At 41.8% G+C, this 16,593-nt stretch overlaps 1 protein-coding gene across 1 annotated transcript; it reads left to right on the forward strand.

Annotated features, from left to right (window-relative positions):
- Window positions 1-226: 226 nt before the first annotated feature.
- On the forward strand, window positions 227-13,065 carry LOC114774187 (HLA class I histocompatibility antigen, B-58 alpha chain-like). The gene is made up of 8 exons (XM_028966110.1): window positions 227-400; window positions 583-843; window positions 10,126-10,398; window positions 10,698-10,991; window positions 11,660-11,758; window positions 11,869-11,886; window positions 12,019-12,094; window positions 12,181-13,065. Exons 1-7 carry the CDS (start codon window positions 349-351, stop codon window positions 12,066-12,068), a joined length of 1,047 nt encoding a protein of 348 aa, XP_028821943.1. The 5' UTR covers window positions 227-348; the 3' UTR covers window positions 12,069-12,094; window positions 12,181-13,065.
- Window positions 13,066-16,593: the final 3,528 nt, after the last annotated feature.

Consider the following 16,593-nt stretch of genomic DNA (forward strand, 5'->3'; position numbering starts at 1 on the left):
AAAAGACATCTTTGCTCCATGACCCCCTTAATTCAAACTGGAATTTAGTTTTGCAAGTTAATCTGTTGCTTTAATTGGGTTTAACAAAATACACAAAATGGACAACAACACCGAGTATAAAATATCATGTTATAAAGTGTTTGGAAGTGACCAGCTTTTTTCAGGATGTTGCTTTCAGTTTCGAGACTAAACCCCAGACTCTGCTGTTCTTCCTGGTTTTAAGTGACGTCAGACCTGCTGCGCGATTCTATTGGTTCAGATTCTCAGATATAAAAACTCCGGACGGCGGGGAATCAAGTCACTTAAATTCCTGTCCGGGTTCATCTCGCTGCTGGAATAAACTCCAACATGAAGGCTGCAGCTCTGCTTTTCATAATCAGCGTTCATCTTGTTTCTGGAGGTACTCGGCACAAACAACATTTTATCCCGACTCTTTACTGGAAACATTATAGTATCGTCTTGCGTTTAAAATCATGAATTTTATTCAGTTGTTAGATTCATCCACTTTAGAGTCTATTTGAGTGAGATATATTTAATATATTTTTATTAATTAATATTGTTGTGTTTAATATTTATTTACAGGTTCTCATTCCCTGCAGTATTTCTACACTGCGGTGACGCGGGGAATTAATTTCCCAGAATTCACTGATGTCGGTCTGGTGGATGGACAACAGTTTGTTTACTACGACAGTAACACCAGGAAATATGTTCCCAAGGTGGACTGGATCAAGAATAATGTAGGACCAGAATACTGGACCGGAAATACCCAGAAACTTCAGGGAGAAGAAGCTGCATACAAAGCCAATCTGGTTACAGCAATGCAGCGTTTTAACCAGTCAGGCGGTGAGTAGAAATCTAATCCTGGTTTTAAATAATAAATTGCTTGGTCATTAGTTAAATCTCTTATTTAAACTAAATATAGCTCGAATTTTAGTTTATCATTTGTCATTTTTAGTTTATCAAAGTTTCATGATACAAGACAAGATAATAATAAAAAACTAAACTCTTACAAATCAGTTTTCTGACTGTTGTTCTGACAATTTAAAATAAGAGAAATACATCTGAATATAAAAATAATTACTTATTAATTTAGGGAAACTGGGTTTTTGTTGGCTAGCAAGAAATGATCCACAATGTTTATTTTGTTTGATTTGCTGTGGCTGATGCGGTCAAGTCCTGAGTCTTTTCTATCAGACGTTTGATCTTCTTTATTCTTCAAAACTACAAACCCATATGAAAATAAGAGTAAAATTCTAGTGCAGTAATGTCATTTGTCCACTTGAGGTCCTCGTCAGTTAAAGATTCTTCTTCAGTTCTCCTGATCTTCTCCACCGACCTTCATGTCACAGAATACAGAAAACACTGATTTTGAGACTCAGAAGCAACATCTGAACTGATGAAGACTGTGACCCTGCAATCATTTTCCAGCTTATACTTCTTATTAAGGCTGAAGGTTTTAAACAGGATGCTCAGTCCACCTGGCTTCCATACGCACTTCCATTTACGTCCACAATTACGTCCCACCCAGGAAGTAAATGTATAAAATTTGTGAATTATTATTTTTTAATAATCTTCAAATTATTGTGTCTTCAAATTCCTTTAAATATTTCAAGGAGTTGCAGTAAACATTTACACATTGTTAAATCACACACTTGGCAACAGAATAATTATTCCCACCAAGACACAGAGAAAAGGGAGAAGAACCAAGAAATAAGCAGCACAATTTCTTAATTTCTCTGAAAGTAGCAGCAGAAAGATTTGAGAGATGATGGGAGATGAAGGTGAATCGACTCTCTGAAGACTCAGCGCTTCATCTCCACTTGGTCGGAGTAAAATACAAATTACCAGACAAACTGAACTGAAGTTACACAAAACTTCAGCATTTTTATTTACTGAATAATGTGAAGAAATTGGGGGCAGAGGAAAAATTTCTCTGTGTGCACCGTGTGCTGTGCTGCTGTGTATCACATGTGACAATCACTTCACTTTTACTTTTAGAAATGAAGATTTTCTTCAGCTTCATCAAGTGACTCAGTTACTGTCTGGAGATGCTTGAAAGGGTGAAATTCACCAGAAGTTACTGTTGGAACCGCAGCCATTTTTATTAGATAAATGCAACTGGTGGCTCATAGTAATAAGTCACCATTTAAAAGTAAATGGATTCGGTGGCTGGAGAATAAAGTGACAGCGCTGTTGTAAAGGTGGGAGAGAAAAGAAACAGAAATGGTTCCCACGTCATGTGGGATAACTGGAGATAAGAGCAGGGAACAGAAGATGCTGCTCAGTTCCTGTATCAGACCCATATGGACCTTGTAACTGTGACATTCTCCACATCTTCAGTCCTGAGAAGAGATGAGAGAAGCAGCAGAGACTAGAAACACTGAGCTCTTCACTCCTTATAAATGTAGAGCCACAAACAGTTATATGAAGCGCCCCCTACAGGTCAAACAGTGAGAAAACCCGACACAGCTTCTACTTTACCTCACACACATCTACACCCCACCCTCCACCAACAGGACGGGGGTGTGGCCGATCAATGGTGGGTGTGGAAGTGGGAGAGAAATGTGTGTTTGCTGTAGTTCACCCTCTTTAAGCCGCTTTCATACAAAACCCGTTATTTTCTAGGTGTAATAGGGCTGAACGATATTTCGTTATCGTATCTATATCTCGATATGAACTTTCAAGATATTACTATCGAAAAAAGACGATAGACGATATAGATTTCCCCTCTCTACGCTCGCCCCGCCCTTCACACAAGAACATCAGTTTTATGAGCGGCCTTGAATGCGCCGCTAAAGACAGCGCGCACACACTACAGACACCGCGCAGAAATGAAAAAGAAAGAAAATGAGTGCGGGAGATAATGCGGCCGGTGGTAGTGCAGAATCTGACTTGGTGCCAAAACATAAATCATCTTCCATTATTTGGAGGTATTTTGGATTCAGAAAAGACGATGTAAACCAGAGTGACGCGTTGTGCAGGTCGTTCTTAACAATAATTGCGACTAAGCACAACCAACATGTCTCACCACCTGAAACAGCATGGCGTGCTGCATGAAGGGTGCATGACAATGAGAGAAACGCCGAGGACTTCTCAGTCGTCCCAAAATAAGTTCAGTAGCGTTACGCCGTACGAGTCGACGTCCACCAGACACAGAGAAGTTACAGACGCTATAACACACCACACTGCAAAAGACCTGGTACCTGTGTACACAGTCTCAAAACGAGCGTTATAAAATACACATTTTAATCAAGTGGCCATTCCGAAACTTTATAATGAGCGTAAAATGAGTGTTGAATCCGAGCTCCGTGAAATCGATCAATTCGCCACAACCACGGACCTGTGGACGAGCCGGACAACTGAACCATACATAAGTTTAACAGTCCGTTTTATCACAACAAACTTGGAACTCAAGACCCGCTGTCTGCAGACATCACTCTTCCCCGCGGAGAATACCAGGGATAATATAGCGGAGGAGATGAGCGGTGCGTTAGCAGACTGTGCTGCCTGTAACTACCTCTCTGTTAGTAGCAAATGCATTTTCTGCATACAGTTCTGTGATCTTTTGAAGAATATAAATGTTGCACTTCAATGTTCCACCAGCTGCTGCATTTGTTATTTGCTTGGTTTTCACCGAACCCGTAGTCATATCGTATCGTATCGATATCGAGATATCTGGCATGAAAATCGAGATATGAAATTTTGTCCATATTGTTCATCCCTAACGTGTAAGTGTGCTCAGTAACGAGGACCTCGCCGATATAAACTGGTGCCACTAACCAACACCTTTTATTTAACAACGCCGGGCAGATCCAGAGAAATAAAAATGCACCAAGAAAACATGTTTTACAGAAAACAAAGAGACACTTTAATTTTAAATTGCCACAGATTATAGTCTTTATCCGAGAACAAACACATACTGTAACCTGCCAGGAATATAAATAATATGCATAAAAAATAGTAAATTCAACTCCCAAAACATCACAGTATCACAGTCTTATGATCATGTCAATTTTTGTGCAGCTCAAAGTTCATATTAATCACAGCAATTTATAAATCACAAGAAACACAACATTAAAATGTGGTTAGTTCCCCCCCGGTCTCCAGGAAAAGAAGGAGATTAAAGTTCTCGGCCACTGCTGTATTAGCTTTCATTGCTACGCTGATGACACACAGCTGTATCTGTCAGCAATGCCAGATCAGAGGCAGCAGCTGAAGAAAATAGAGAATTGTCTGAAGGACATTAGACAGTAGATGCTCACCAACTTTCTCCTGTTAAACCCTGACTAGACAGAAGCGCTCGTAATCGGGCCTCAAGCAGCCAGGCATAAACTGGCTGACTACACAATAACCCTGGACAGCCTTTCTATCTCACCGAGTATTGAAGTGAAGGATTTAGGTGTCATCATTGATGCAGGTCTCTCATTCAATTCGCACATAGATAATGTCACTAGGATAGCATTCTTTCACCTTAGAAATATTGCGAAAATAAGAAATATCATTTCAATGCATGATGCAGAAAAGTTGGTCCATGCATTTATTACATCAAGGTTAGATTACTGCAATGCATTATTGTCTGGATGCTCTAGTAGGTGCATGAGTAAACTCCAGCTAGTACAGAATGCTGCAGCCAGAGTTCTAACCAGAACCAGGAAATTTGACCACATCACCCCAGTCTTACAATCACTGCACTGGTTACCCATCAAATTTAGGATTGACTACAAAATCCTACTTTTAACCTATAAAGCTCTAAATGGTCTCGCCCCACAGTACCTGAGTGAACCAAAGGTGCAGAAGGTCACAGCTGGGTCAGATCCTTCTCCTATAGAGCTCCGCAGTTGTGGAACAGCTTGCCTGTCAGTGTCCGGGATTCAGACACAGTCTCAGTGTTTAAATCCAATCTCAAAACCTATCTGTTTTCTCTGGCTTTTTGCTAAAGTTTCACTTGATTTTGATGCAGTGTCAATTATAAAGTCCAGTTTATCACAGAGTCCCCCTGTTAGACACAGACAAAGTTAAATTCACCAGTTAGGCTGTCCTAGTTAGGCTACTGGGCCACTGTGGCACCAATATACCACTATAACCACAGATTTCAGTATCGGTCGTACAGTGCAACCGTCTGCCGCTGCTTCTGTTTGTTTTTCTCCGAGACACGGAATCAAGCACCCAGACTACTGGCAGACCCCAGTGAAGAGACAAGCAGATACATCCTGGTTCCTGACAACTGCTTTACAAGGACAAAACATAAAACAAACCAGAGGGTCACCACAGCCACCACCACCATTACAACTACAGCTTCAGGGATCTTCAAATGGACCAGTAACATCATTATGGACACGTAATCTAGACCATGACACTGAATACATCTGGACTTCTCCAACCCTACAACCGTAGGACTTATCATTATATCATATCCAACCCTGCACTGACACCATTTGCAGGCTCACTCTACCCTGGAAGGGGGTCCCTCTCTGTATCACTCCTTCCCAAGGTTTCTTCCTTTCTTTTATTCTCTCTCCTAGAGTTTTTCCTTGTGTGCAGAAGGGTCAAGTGTGGGGGGTGTCAACTGTAGGGCCTGTCAAAGCCCATTGAGACATACTGTATGTGATTTTTGGGCTATATAAGAAATAAATGTTGTTGTTGTTGTTGCTGTACCGCCGGTCCTCTCCTCCTCTCTCTACCACATTTACCCCCACTAACTAACTAACTAACTAGCCGTTTGACTGAGGGTGATAGATGCTTGTTCGGATGTGTTTGATGTTCCGTTCCCTCAGAAATTCAGTGACAGCACGAGAAGTGAACTCTGGTCCATTATTGTGATGGCGCAGGAGTCACCCTCACGTGCAGAAACAGAAGACAGAAAAGCAATGACAGCAGTTGTTGTTTCCGCCGCTGCTCAGACCATTTACTGAAATAATCAGCCAGAGTAACGGCCTAAAACCTGCAGTCATGGGTACCCGGTTCGAATGGCCCACAGTGTCCATAACTATGTGCTGGAATGACCCCCCTGGGAATTCCACAGGCTGCTATGGGGCAGGGACACAGGCCTGGCAGGTCGAGCACGATGACAGGACTGTGTGGACTAAGTCATCCATGCGTGGCCACCAGGACAGCTCCCTGAGGCGGAATGTCCTGGTCCCCTTCATGCACTAACTGTACAAGGCGCTCGCTAAGAGATCTGGGAACTACCAGACATGAACCTCTGAAGACCAGTGACATCTCCACAGACATTTCATGACGAATGAAGAAGTAAGGCTGCAGGTAATCGGGAAGAAGCTTTCTGACTTTGGACCATCTGGAGCTGATGACTTGTCTGAGATGGTCGGATTCAACTCTAAAATCAGCCAGCTGCAAGAAGAGGGGACACTTCAGCTGTTTCTCCAAACAGGTCCTGCTCAACATCCATGACAGCGCTGTCTGTGAGAAGAGGGACACGTGAGAGGAACGTCCACCATGACGTTCTTGTTTCCAGGGCGGAACTGCACATCAGCCTGGCTGACCAACCTGCAATCCTCATGCCAGCTCTGTTCATGCCGCTCGTATGGAGAAGAGTAGCGAGGACCTGATGGTCAGTCCGGGGTGTGAACCTGCGGCCCCACACGTATCTTCGCCATTTTTAACTGCTGTACGCAGGCTGAGGTTCCTTCTCTGTAGTGGAGGATCTTCTCTCTGCAGCTGACAGCGTGCGTGAGGACCACGACGTGTTCAGCATTTCCTGCGTGAACTTGAATTAGAACATCTCCTGATCCACAGTCAGAAGCACCCGTCTCTATGAGAGTGGGGAGGTCTGGGTCACAGAGACCAAGTGCAGGACTTTGTAAGAGTCGTGTTTTAAGGTTCTAGAAGCTTTTCTCAGCATCATCGTTGCGTTACAATTCAGCCTGAACGTTTGTTCTAAGCCGTCGCCGTTCTGGTTCTACCAGCGCAGCAGAATTTGGTATGAATTTGCTGAACCAGGACGTCAAGCCAAGGAAGGAGCGTAATGCCACCATATCTCCTGGCGCAGGAGCTTCAGCTATGGCAGTCAGATGGTCTGTACCGGTACGGGGACCTTCTCTGGAAATGACACGTCCCAGGAATGTAATGCATGTTTGACCAAAAGCACTTTTGTCAAAATGTATTTGAAGGCCGGCATTCCGAAGGTGCTCCAGAACATCTTGTAAGTGTCTGTCATGCTCTTCTTTTGAATCTCCATTCACTATGATGTCCTCCAAGATGTGCTACACACCCGGCAGGTCTTTCAGTTTTGTTTGCATCATTTTCTGGAATGCAGATGGTGCAGAGGACAAAATGGACCCTTGTGAACTGGAAGATGTCCTCATGGGTAATAAAAGCAGTCAGCTTGCGGCTCTCAGGATCTAAAGGTGGTTGGTGAGAAGCTGAGCTCAAGTTCATTTGGCTGTAATGTGAAGCACCTTCTAACTGTGAAAACAAGTCCTCCATATGAGGAAGTGGACATCCATCCATAAATTATGGACTTATTGGGTTCACGAAGGTCCACACATAAACTCAGTCCACCTTTGCGTCTTCGTACTACAACTAGAGGACTCGGCCATTCAGAAGATTCCACTTGTTCAGCTGAGGCAGCGAAGGCTTGAAAACAGCCGACTACCGACAGCTCACGTTTGGCACAAGTGACCAGCTTCACTTGCGGAGTTGGCGGTCAGTAAAATATCGCTTGTACGTTACTTCCGGAAGAAGAAATACAGAAGCTCCAGCATCTACAGTTATCTCCAGGGCTTCAGTGTGAACAGTTCAGGTAACCTTATCATGAGCTGCAGCCAGAAGTTTAACATGATCCACACAGAGCAGAGAAAGTTCCGGAACTACCACGTCTCTCACTTCACTAGTGAGGGATCTGCAAACTTCAGCAAGATGAACTTCACTGAAGAAGCTGGACAATTTTTGTCGGTAGTTAGATGCTTGGTGGCTCCACGTCTGCAGCATGTTGTTCTGCTTCTTCTGCCTCCGGTAACGTGGAAGCGACACGCTGTAATGTCGTGTACAGGCGCGAGTGGGGACATCTCGGCTCATTTTGAATCGGCGTTTCTACCCGCGTCGCGATGGAAGATCGTCCTCCAGTAAATAACTTCTCTCTGTCTTCACTGAGCTGATCACGAATCATTTCATCCTCCGTTTGTACAAGATCTCGAGTTTCTGCAGGAGACCACCGACCTTCTCCAGAGTAGAACAAGAGATGTCCCTCGGGACACAGACAATGCAGCCAGACAGCGCGTCTCCTCGCGTCCGGCCATGTGTCCCCGCAGCATTTATCACCAGCATTTTATTACCGAAAATCCTCCGCCATGTCGTACCCGGGATCATGAGGAGGAAAGGCCGGTGGGCTCGTAGTGAAGCGCTGGTCCTCGTCGCCAATTTGTTCTGTTGGCGTCTTAAATAAATCTCACGGGAGACAGACGAACATTCAGAACCGCGTTCCTGCTCTTTATTTTTACTTCTCTTCTTTCACTTCAAATTCCCGTTTCTTTTCCCTCCTCAAACACCCCCTACAGGCTGGAAGTTCTCTTGTTCCACAAGATCCTTCAAAACACAGACATGACGCGGGAATTTAGGAGACGCGGATCTGATCAGCTTCTGACAGTCCAGATCTACAACATGAAATTATCTACAACACGAAATTATTTACAGCAAGAAATTATAATTTTACTGCGATTGAAGCGCCTTTATAAAGCAAGTGCCCGATGACGTGGCTCCGAGCCGCAGTGACGTCACCGCGTTCCGCTCCTCGGTCGGGGGGTCACGGCGCGCTGTATCTCCCTCTGTAGTCCGTGTCGGGGTGAAGTTCTACCCGGACCCTGTACCGGCGGAACTGGGGTTCGGAACTGGTCCCGCAGCGTGGACTCTGGTTCGCCCTGAAGGTCGGAACGTGACGGCTGGAGATGCAGCCAAGTCTCCTGTCCATCCTGTGGGATCTTCTTGTGGGATCTTGTCCTTCTGCAGCCTCCTCGAAACAAGTTCCACAGGAAAAGCGGAGGATGGAGGTGCAGTTACAGCTCTACTGTAAAAAAGGAGAAGAAGAAGAAGGTGGAGATGCTGATCCTGTCAGCTTCGCTCCTGCATCAGATTTTTACTCCGCTGTCCAAGCAGCAGAATAAACCTGGACAGCAGGTCCACAGTCCCGCCTGCAGCATGGTGCAGAAATGGTGAAGAAACGTTCTAAACTTCACAAGGACGAGCGAGTAACGAGGTATAAACCAGGATCAACTGTCCGTGTTCCTGGTGAGCGTGGATGGAAGGAAGTAAATGTGGAGGCGCGGTGTAAACTGGTACCATGTGGGTCTGGTGCTCGCCGGGTTTTTATCGGTTCTGCTGCTGAGTCTCTGCACCAAAGAAACTGAAGAAAACGAGGAGAAAACCAACACTGAAGCTTCACTTCCTCAGGCAGAGGAGTGTGTGTTACTCACACAGTAAAGTACCGAGGTTCACACACTTCACCAAACACACACACATGAAGAGAGAGGGGAGGAGAGAAGAAGCAGGAGGTCTTCACTCCTCCAGCAGAAGAAGAAGTGATAGAGGAGATCTTGTACTGATGGAGTTCTGGATAACCGAGAAACTTGATCAGACCAAAAACGTGCGACTTGAGACCCGCAAATACAAAATCTAGAAATTAAACAAGCTCAGGTCAGCAGAACAGAAGTGAGAAGGTTGGTCTGGTCTCCACACCCTGATCTGGGCTTCATGTGCAGCAGAAACCGGGAGAAACAGATTCTTCATGTGTGTTGGTGTCATGTGTTGATGAGACGTTCACAGGTAGAAGTTAAATAAAAGACATTTTATTATTCAAACTCCAGAGCAGGAGGGTCCTGACTCCACCTGGAGAAGGAGATTTTTTAAAATCTTTTGTGCTTGTTTTTCCAATGTCACACATTTATCGCATTTGAGGAGAAACTTTAGTTTTTTCCATCTTTAATTAAGAGAGCAGTATTTCAGTTTGAGACCCATGAGACTTTACTTAGAAGACAGAAAAATGAAAGAAAAGCATCTAAACATAAGTTGTGATATTACTATGAAATGTATTTGATATCAGAAGCATTTATAAACAAAATCACACACTGGCACAGATATAAACTCCCCCCCCCCCGTCTTACTTTCTCTTTACAGGAGTCCACACTGTACAGCGGATGTTTGGCTGTGAGTTGGATGATGAGACTGGAGTTACAGATGGATACAGACAGGATGGTTACGATGGAGCAGATTTTATCTCAATGGATTTGAAGAGCACATCTTATGTAGCTCCAGTTCCACAGGCTGTAATCACCAAACAGAGATGGGATGGAGCTGCTGCTGAGCAGGTGAAGAGCTACCTGACCCAGGAATGTATTTACTGGCTGAAGAAGTATGTTGGCTATGGGAAGAGCAGTCTGGAGAGAAAAGGTACAGCAGCACACAGAACTACGAGAAACACAAACGCTGAGACTGTTTATATATTATTATTAAATTCTGAAAATATTGTTGTTTATATTTGCATTGTAAACATTGTTCCCAAATACATTAAATAAGCAAAAAACGTAAAAAATAACATTTACTAACAACACAGTAAAACAGAGAGACAAAACATACACACATCTACAAGTTTATACATATTTAAATATCTGAAGGATCTGCTGATATGAAGACGTCCTGTTTCTCTTCCAAATTGTCTCCCTGTTCCCCTCCTCTCTTCCTCTCTCTAGTCCCTCCTCAGGTGTCTCTGCTGCAGACAGACCCCTCCTCTCCAGTGGTCTGTCACGCTACAGGTTTCTACCCTGATAAGGTGATGATCAGCTGGCAGAAAGATGGACAGGACCTGCATGAAGATGTAGATGTTGGTGAGACGTTGTCCAACCATGATGGAACCTTCCAGAAACGTGCAGAACTCAAAGTGACCCCTGATGTGTGGAAGAAGAACCAGTTCTCCTGTGTGGTGGAGCACAAGAGTGGAGACCCAATCCACATGATCCTGACTGAGGAGAAGATCAGGACCAACAGTGCAGGTACAGGAGCTTCTAGACAGAATCATCAGTCTTCTTGCTTTAAAGTCCTTTGGATAGAAATGTGCAGGACCAGTTTACAACAAAGTGTTGTGGAGAGTATTTCACTGTATGGTGCTGAGGACACAATTAAAGATCTTCATCCTATGCACAATAACCAATAACAATAATGATAACGAGACCTAAATTACTTTATTAATAAAATAAAAACAGAATATAAATGCCCTCCAAACTCACCCTTTTATTTTTCCATTATTGACCATTGATCTGATTTGAACGTTACTGACAGCAGTCACAAATAAAGAAGCAGAAATACAACAGAAGCCTTTTACACACATTTATACCAACCCTACACAGAAACTGGACACGTTTAAGTAACAGACTGTTCTCATTATGTTCTTAATGTAATTTATTAGGCAAAGAAGAAAGTTTAATTGGTGCTGTTTTAAATACACATTAAACACTGAATAAAACTAAAAAAGATCATTACACCTACTCAGACCATTTGATTTACTTTACTGCTGTTTTGGCAACAGCAGTTCCTAAATGAAGATTATTGTTTGTACAAACCCCACACAGTCCAGTATAGTGTATTATTGTACTGTATTATTACAGTACACACCCCACACAGTCCAGTATAAAAGTGATTTTTACTTTCACTGCAGGTAATAATGTTCCAGGCATCGTTGCTGGGTTGGTGGTTGCTGCTCTCGTTCTCATCGCTGTGGTTGTTGGTGTTGTGATGGTTGTGAAGAGAAGATCAGGTGAGAGACGCAGCAAACAACATCAGTAACTTCTACACCAAACATGGTGTCATGTGGGGAAACTACTAATCAGTAAAATACTAAAATACTTTCTCTTCTCTTTTATACAGATTACAAGAAGGCCAGAAGTGAGTATTACACTCATCTCAGAAATTACTTAATATTAAGACTTTATTTTAATTTGCATTTAAACATGAATTATGTGTAGCTTTAGAATTTGTATGTTTGTGCTTTAAACTAAACATTTTCTGTTCATCTAGCGTCTCCTCCAGCGTCTGTTTGCTCTGATACGGGGTCTGATGGCTCTTGAACATCTGCTGAGCCTCTGGTCACATAGTAAGTTATTTCAACTTATTTTATGGTGTTCAGATGCAGTCTTTAAGACAAATGTTCTTATAGAGGAACCGTGTTCTGTTTGCCAGGAACTACTGATCCAGTTCTACACCGCAGCCAAAAAATCCACTAAGTGCCCCTCCATTAGAGTCTGGTTTGGTGACTGCAACAAAAAGAAATGACAGCAGATCATTTCTTATAATTTGTACTGCCAGTCACTCCATCCTGGACCTAAACCTGTACATCAAATTATCATTATATTGTTCTTTTAAATTTTATATTGTGTTGCTTGTCACATAATATAAATCTGGATCCAATGTTGCTCCTGATCTACAGTCCTACAGGAACCTGTAATTTGGAGTCTTGTGTAGTTTTTTGTTGCACCAAAATCCTGTGGGATGGTTGATCATTAGGAACAGTTTCTCCACTAATCAAAAGAAGAGTAAAACCTGCATCCAGACTTTTTTCCATCCTGGTTCCTCAGTTCTCATTTTGGTTGGGGGTGTTTATTCTCCTAATTTTGGTTAATTATTAGGATCTTTGCACTTTAATACAGTTTATGGATGTACATAGCTTTTCAATTTAAATATTCTCTTTAGCCTTTGTGTGGAGGAAGATATGTTTGGTTTAGTTTACCTATTTTATTGGTCTAGACGTGTTTGGTCATGTGTGATGTACATTGTGTAATAAAATTATGCTACTGAACTGAAAACCTGTTTTTTATAAGTCCCTTATGGTGATCACCAAACTAATGAAACCAATTTTTAAAAAGTAGTTAGTTGTTTCTTTGCTCATTTAGAGTTTTATTGGTACCGAAGGCCAAATGTTTTACTAAACGACTAAACACCAAATTTATTTATCTGTTAACCAAAACTGGCGGGATTGTACTCATTTCAAGAACATTTGTTAATTTTTCTATTTTATGTGAGGTTGCAGCTAGAAAGACACACCGAATAAAAAAAAGTCCACATTCACACCTGGTCCTGTGTATTTACATTCATGATGAAACATTTACATAAATGGTTTAATGTATGCATCATGAAATCATTTTCAGCATGTGGTTTATTAAAACAATTACAAGAACTTTACAAAAGCCATTCTAGATAGATATTTGAAGTAGTGAGAACATAAATAAGCAGAACGATGGAAACCCATGAGATGAGCACCGGATAAAAGACCAACTTAATATACAATCACAACTCAGAAAATTACAGTTTTAGTAAATAGTGAAAACATGAATCAAGCATCAAAATTTATGATAATATATAAACATCCTTCTTGTAGAACCATTTTTAAACTAGTGATCACCAGATAACTTTAAAACCAGTCAGTGAATCCAGTTTTCTAACATGATCTCAGACAGGGCGGGTCTACACATGCCTGAGGAGGCGAACAGAAAAGAGAGAAATGAAGTTCATACAAACATGCTCTGGTTAGACCGGTTCTATGCTGCTGGGTGGGGCAGGAACAAGACTGAAACACGACAACCTGACATTATATTACTGTCAGACGCCCAGGTTCAATACTGAGGGAGGGTCATGAATCAGGATAGAAGCCAGGTCAGGGACCCCTGGTGTGTAGAACGTCCTGGGATGAGTGTATAGTTGGGCAGCAGGGAATTTACACAGGGTGGGTGTTTTGTTAAGTAACAAGTTTATGTATCACTTAACATAATTCTTTATTAGTCCCAGAAGTGGGAAATTTGTATAGTCGCAGCAGAAAGTGAACAAGAGCAGCAAGAGACTCAGGACAATTCACACACGGACAACACACAACAGTTTCTACCCCAGCGCGTGAATCGATTTACGCTTTACAATATGTAATTTACTTAACATTATGCACGGACACTTTATATTGTACACATTCACTTTATGCAACTGAGCCTTCTGTGACTTATTTATTGCTGCTGCACCACTTTGTCTTCTATGTATCATGTTCTATGTTCTGTCTGTGTGGGAGGGGTTTTCAAGTAAGAATTGTGCTCTGTACGCTGTACTTTGTACATATGACTATAAACTTCAACCTCAAAAATAATTAGTATAAAAAACCTATACCAAAACTGCAGTATCAAAAGTACAATACAAAAAACTGAAAAAAAATAATTGACCTTGTAAAGAAGAACTTTAAAAACAGCAACAGCAGAAAGGTCTTCAGACACAAGAAAGGTCCAGCACCACAGATTGGTACGCTGTACACTCTAACACATCATCAAACCCACATGACCAGACCACAAAACACAACAATCCATCAGCAGACCCACAATATATTGTGCTGCGTTGATTTTATGTGGTTGAAATATTTTATTCTCAAATAAATGTTTTTGCTTTCCTTGTCTTTGTGTAATGTGACAGACATCTTTAGTTCATGAATTGTTGAACACTTCACCACTGACAGATGAACTGAGTATGATTGTTTATCTCGATACAGTTAATCCTGGCAGTGAGTGGGATCTATAAGGCAGGAATTAAAAACTGGTGAATCTGTGACAGGATCGCTGATGCACATGTGGAACACGGCCTGGTCTGTTGTCAGAAGATCTACTGTAATTCAGAATGCAGAAACATACAGTTTGTGGGCTGCAGATCCACAGACCAGTCATGCTGACCTGTATCCACCACCAAAATATCATACAGTGGCCATGTGAGCATCAGAACTGGACCATGGTGCAGTGGAAGAAGGTGTCTTGGTTTGAGGAATCATGTTTTCTTTTACTTCAATGCTTGCCAGGTGTGGATAAGACATGGTGCCATGTTGCATTGTGGGAAGTCTGTACATTGAAATAATTTTGGCTCCTGAAGTTCAAGTACACAACCACATGAAATGATTGTCCTCTTTCAGCTGGATAACGTGCCCTGTCATACTGCAAAAAAGCTTGAAGAATCATTGAGAGAATTTATCCACTGTTCATCTCAATTTTCATCATGCTTAAAAATGTCAGGGTACTCATGGCCCCTCATGTTTCAAATCACATAAGCAACAAAAACAAAAATTCATCTTCATGTTGTGTGTAGATGTAGTTTTGTTAAATTTCACTCTGCTCTGTGTAAATTGATTTCAATTACAAAATGTGACCTGAAGGAAACGCTAAACTGGAGTCCTGGGCAACTCTAAACATGAAGTGGTTGGGCTTTCTGGACTTTCAGAGAGCTGGACGGTGGTTTTGGGAATTGTTCTGCTTTGTTTAACATCAATTTGTTGCAAAAGAAATATCCTTTATTATCAATATCAAAATATTTCCTATCAAGTAAAATAAAAAAAATAAATAGAGATGAGTTGTCTTTATCTAACTATTTACACCTAGAACAGGGACAGGAACTCTGTACCAGAGCAGGTATGGACATGAAAATAGAGAAGTCGTCTGTATCGGTGCTGGTTAGACTGGTTCTTTTTTGTATGGAAAGTACCTGCAGGGAACAGCAGGAACTTTAGGACCGATAGCGCCTTGAGGTGGAGAAACTGAAACACAACAACTAGGTACCATCTTCCCGAATACAGGTACACTGTAGAATGGAGGAAGATGAAATACTGACCATCACAAGAATGAAAAGAACTGAAAAGAAATATCTAGAAGTTTAATAAATGACTTCTGTGCATGTAAGGGGCACCATCTACACACATATAGTTTTTATACCGCCGTCCTCTCCACTCAAAATAGTCTCAGTAAAAAAAAAAAAAACAGCTAAAGTTTCTGTATCCAGCGTGCTAACATGCTGCTGACCTATTTCACCTTCTCTCCCGTAGTTCGGATAAAATCAACCTTTTCTCCATGTCCACTTTAAGTGGGTTACAAGCAGCTTTGTTTTTGCCTGTTTAGGGTCTAGAACAGCTGTTGATTCTCTGGACAAATTTCACCTAATTAACGTTCACCCAGAATCATTGTAATTTAGATATAAAATAAAACCCATTTCTGTGAATATTATGTTTGACTTGTGACTAAATATCACATCTATAAATCCAAATGTGTGTAGTAATTGAAGTGAAGACACTGTACATACATAAAGGGTGGTAGTAGCCTAGTGGGTAACACACTCGCCAACGAACCAGAAGACCCAGGTTCAAATCCCACTTACTACCATCGTGTCCCTGAGCAAGACACTTAACCCTGAGTGTCTCCAGGGGGGGACTGTCCCTGTAACTACTGATTGTAAGTCGCTCTGGATAAGGGAGTCTGATAAATGCCATAAATGTAAATGTACATTCTCTGGAAAACTGTCAGTATGACAGACCATTTATTATATTTTACTGTTATATTTTTTGTCAGCCTGAGTAAAGCATTCCTCATGAAAGTTCTAGAGAAGATTTAGAGAAGAAGAGAAGATTTTCAGCTTTGTAGTTTTGTTTGTATCAAAAGGTGGATCCAGGGCTGCACTGACATTCTGAGAGAAAAATACAATTTAATCATATTCCATTATTATCACATTGAATGACACAGAATACAAAGATTAAATAAACTCACTTAAATGTCAAAACATTTAAACTGACCTTTCTTTTTTATCTTTTGA

Source organism: Denticeps clupeoides, unplaced genomic scaffold (genome assembly GCF_900700375.1).
Source record: "Denticeps clupeoides unplaced genomic scaffold, fDenClu1.1, whole genome shotgun sequence".
In the NCBI taxonomy this organism is placed as follows: domain Eukaryota; kingdom Metazoa; phylum Chordata; class Actinopteri; order Clupeiformes; family Denticipitidae; genus Denticeps; species Denticeps clupeoides.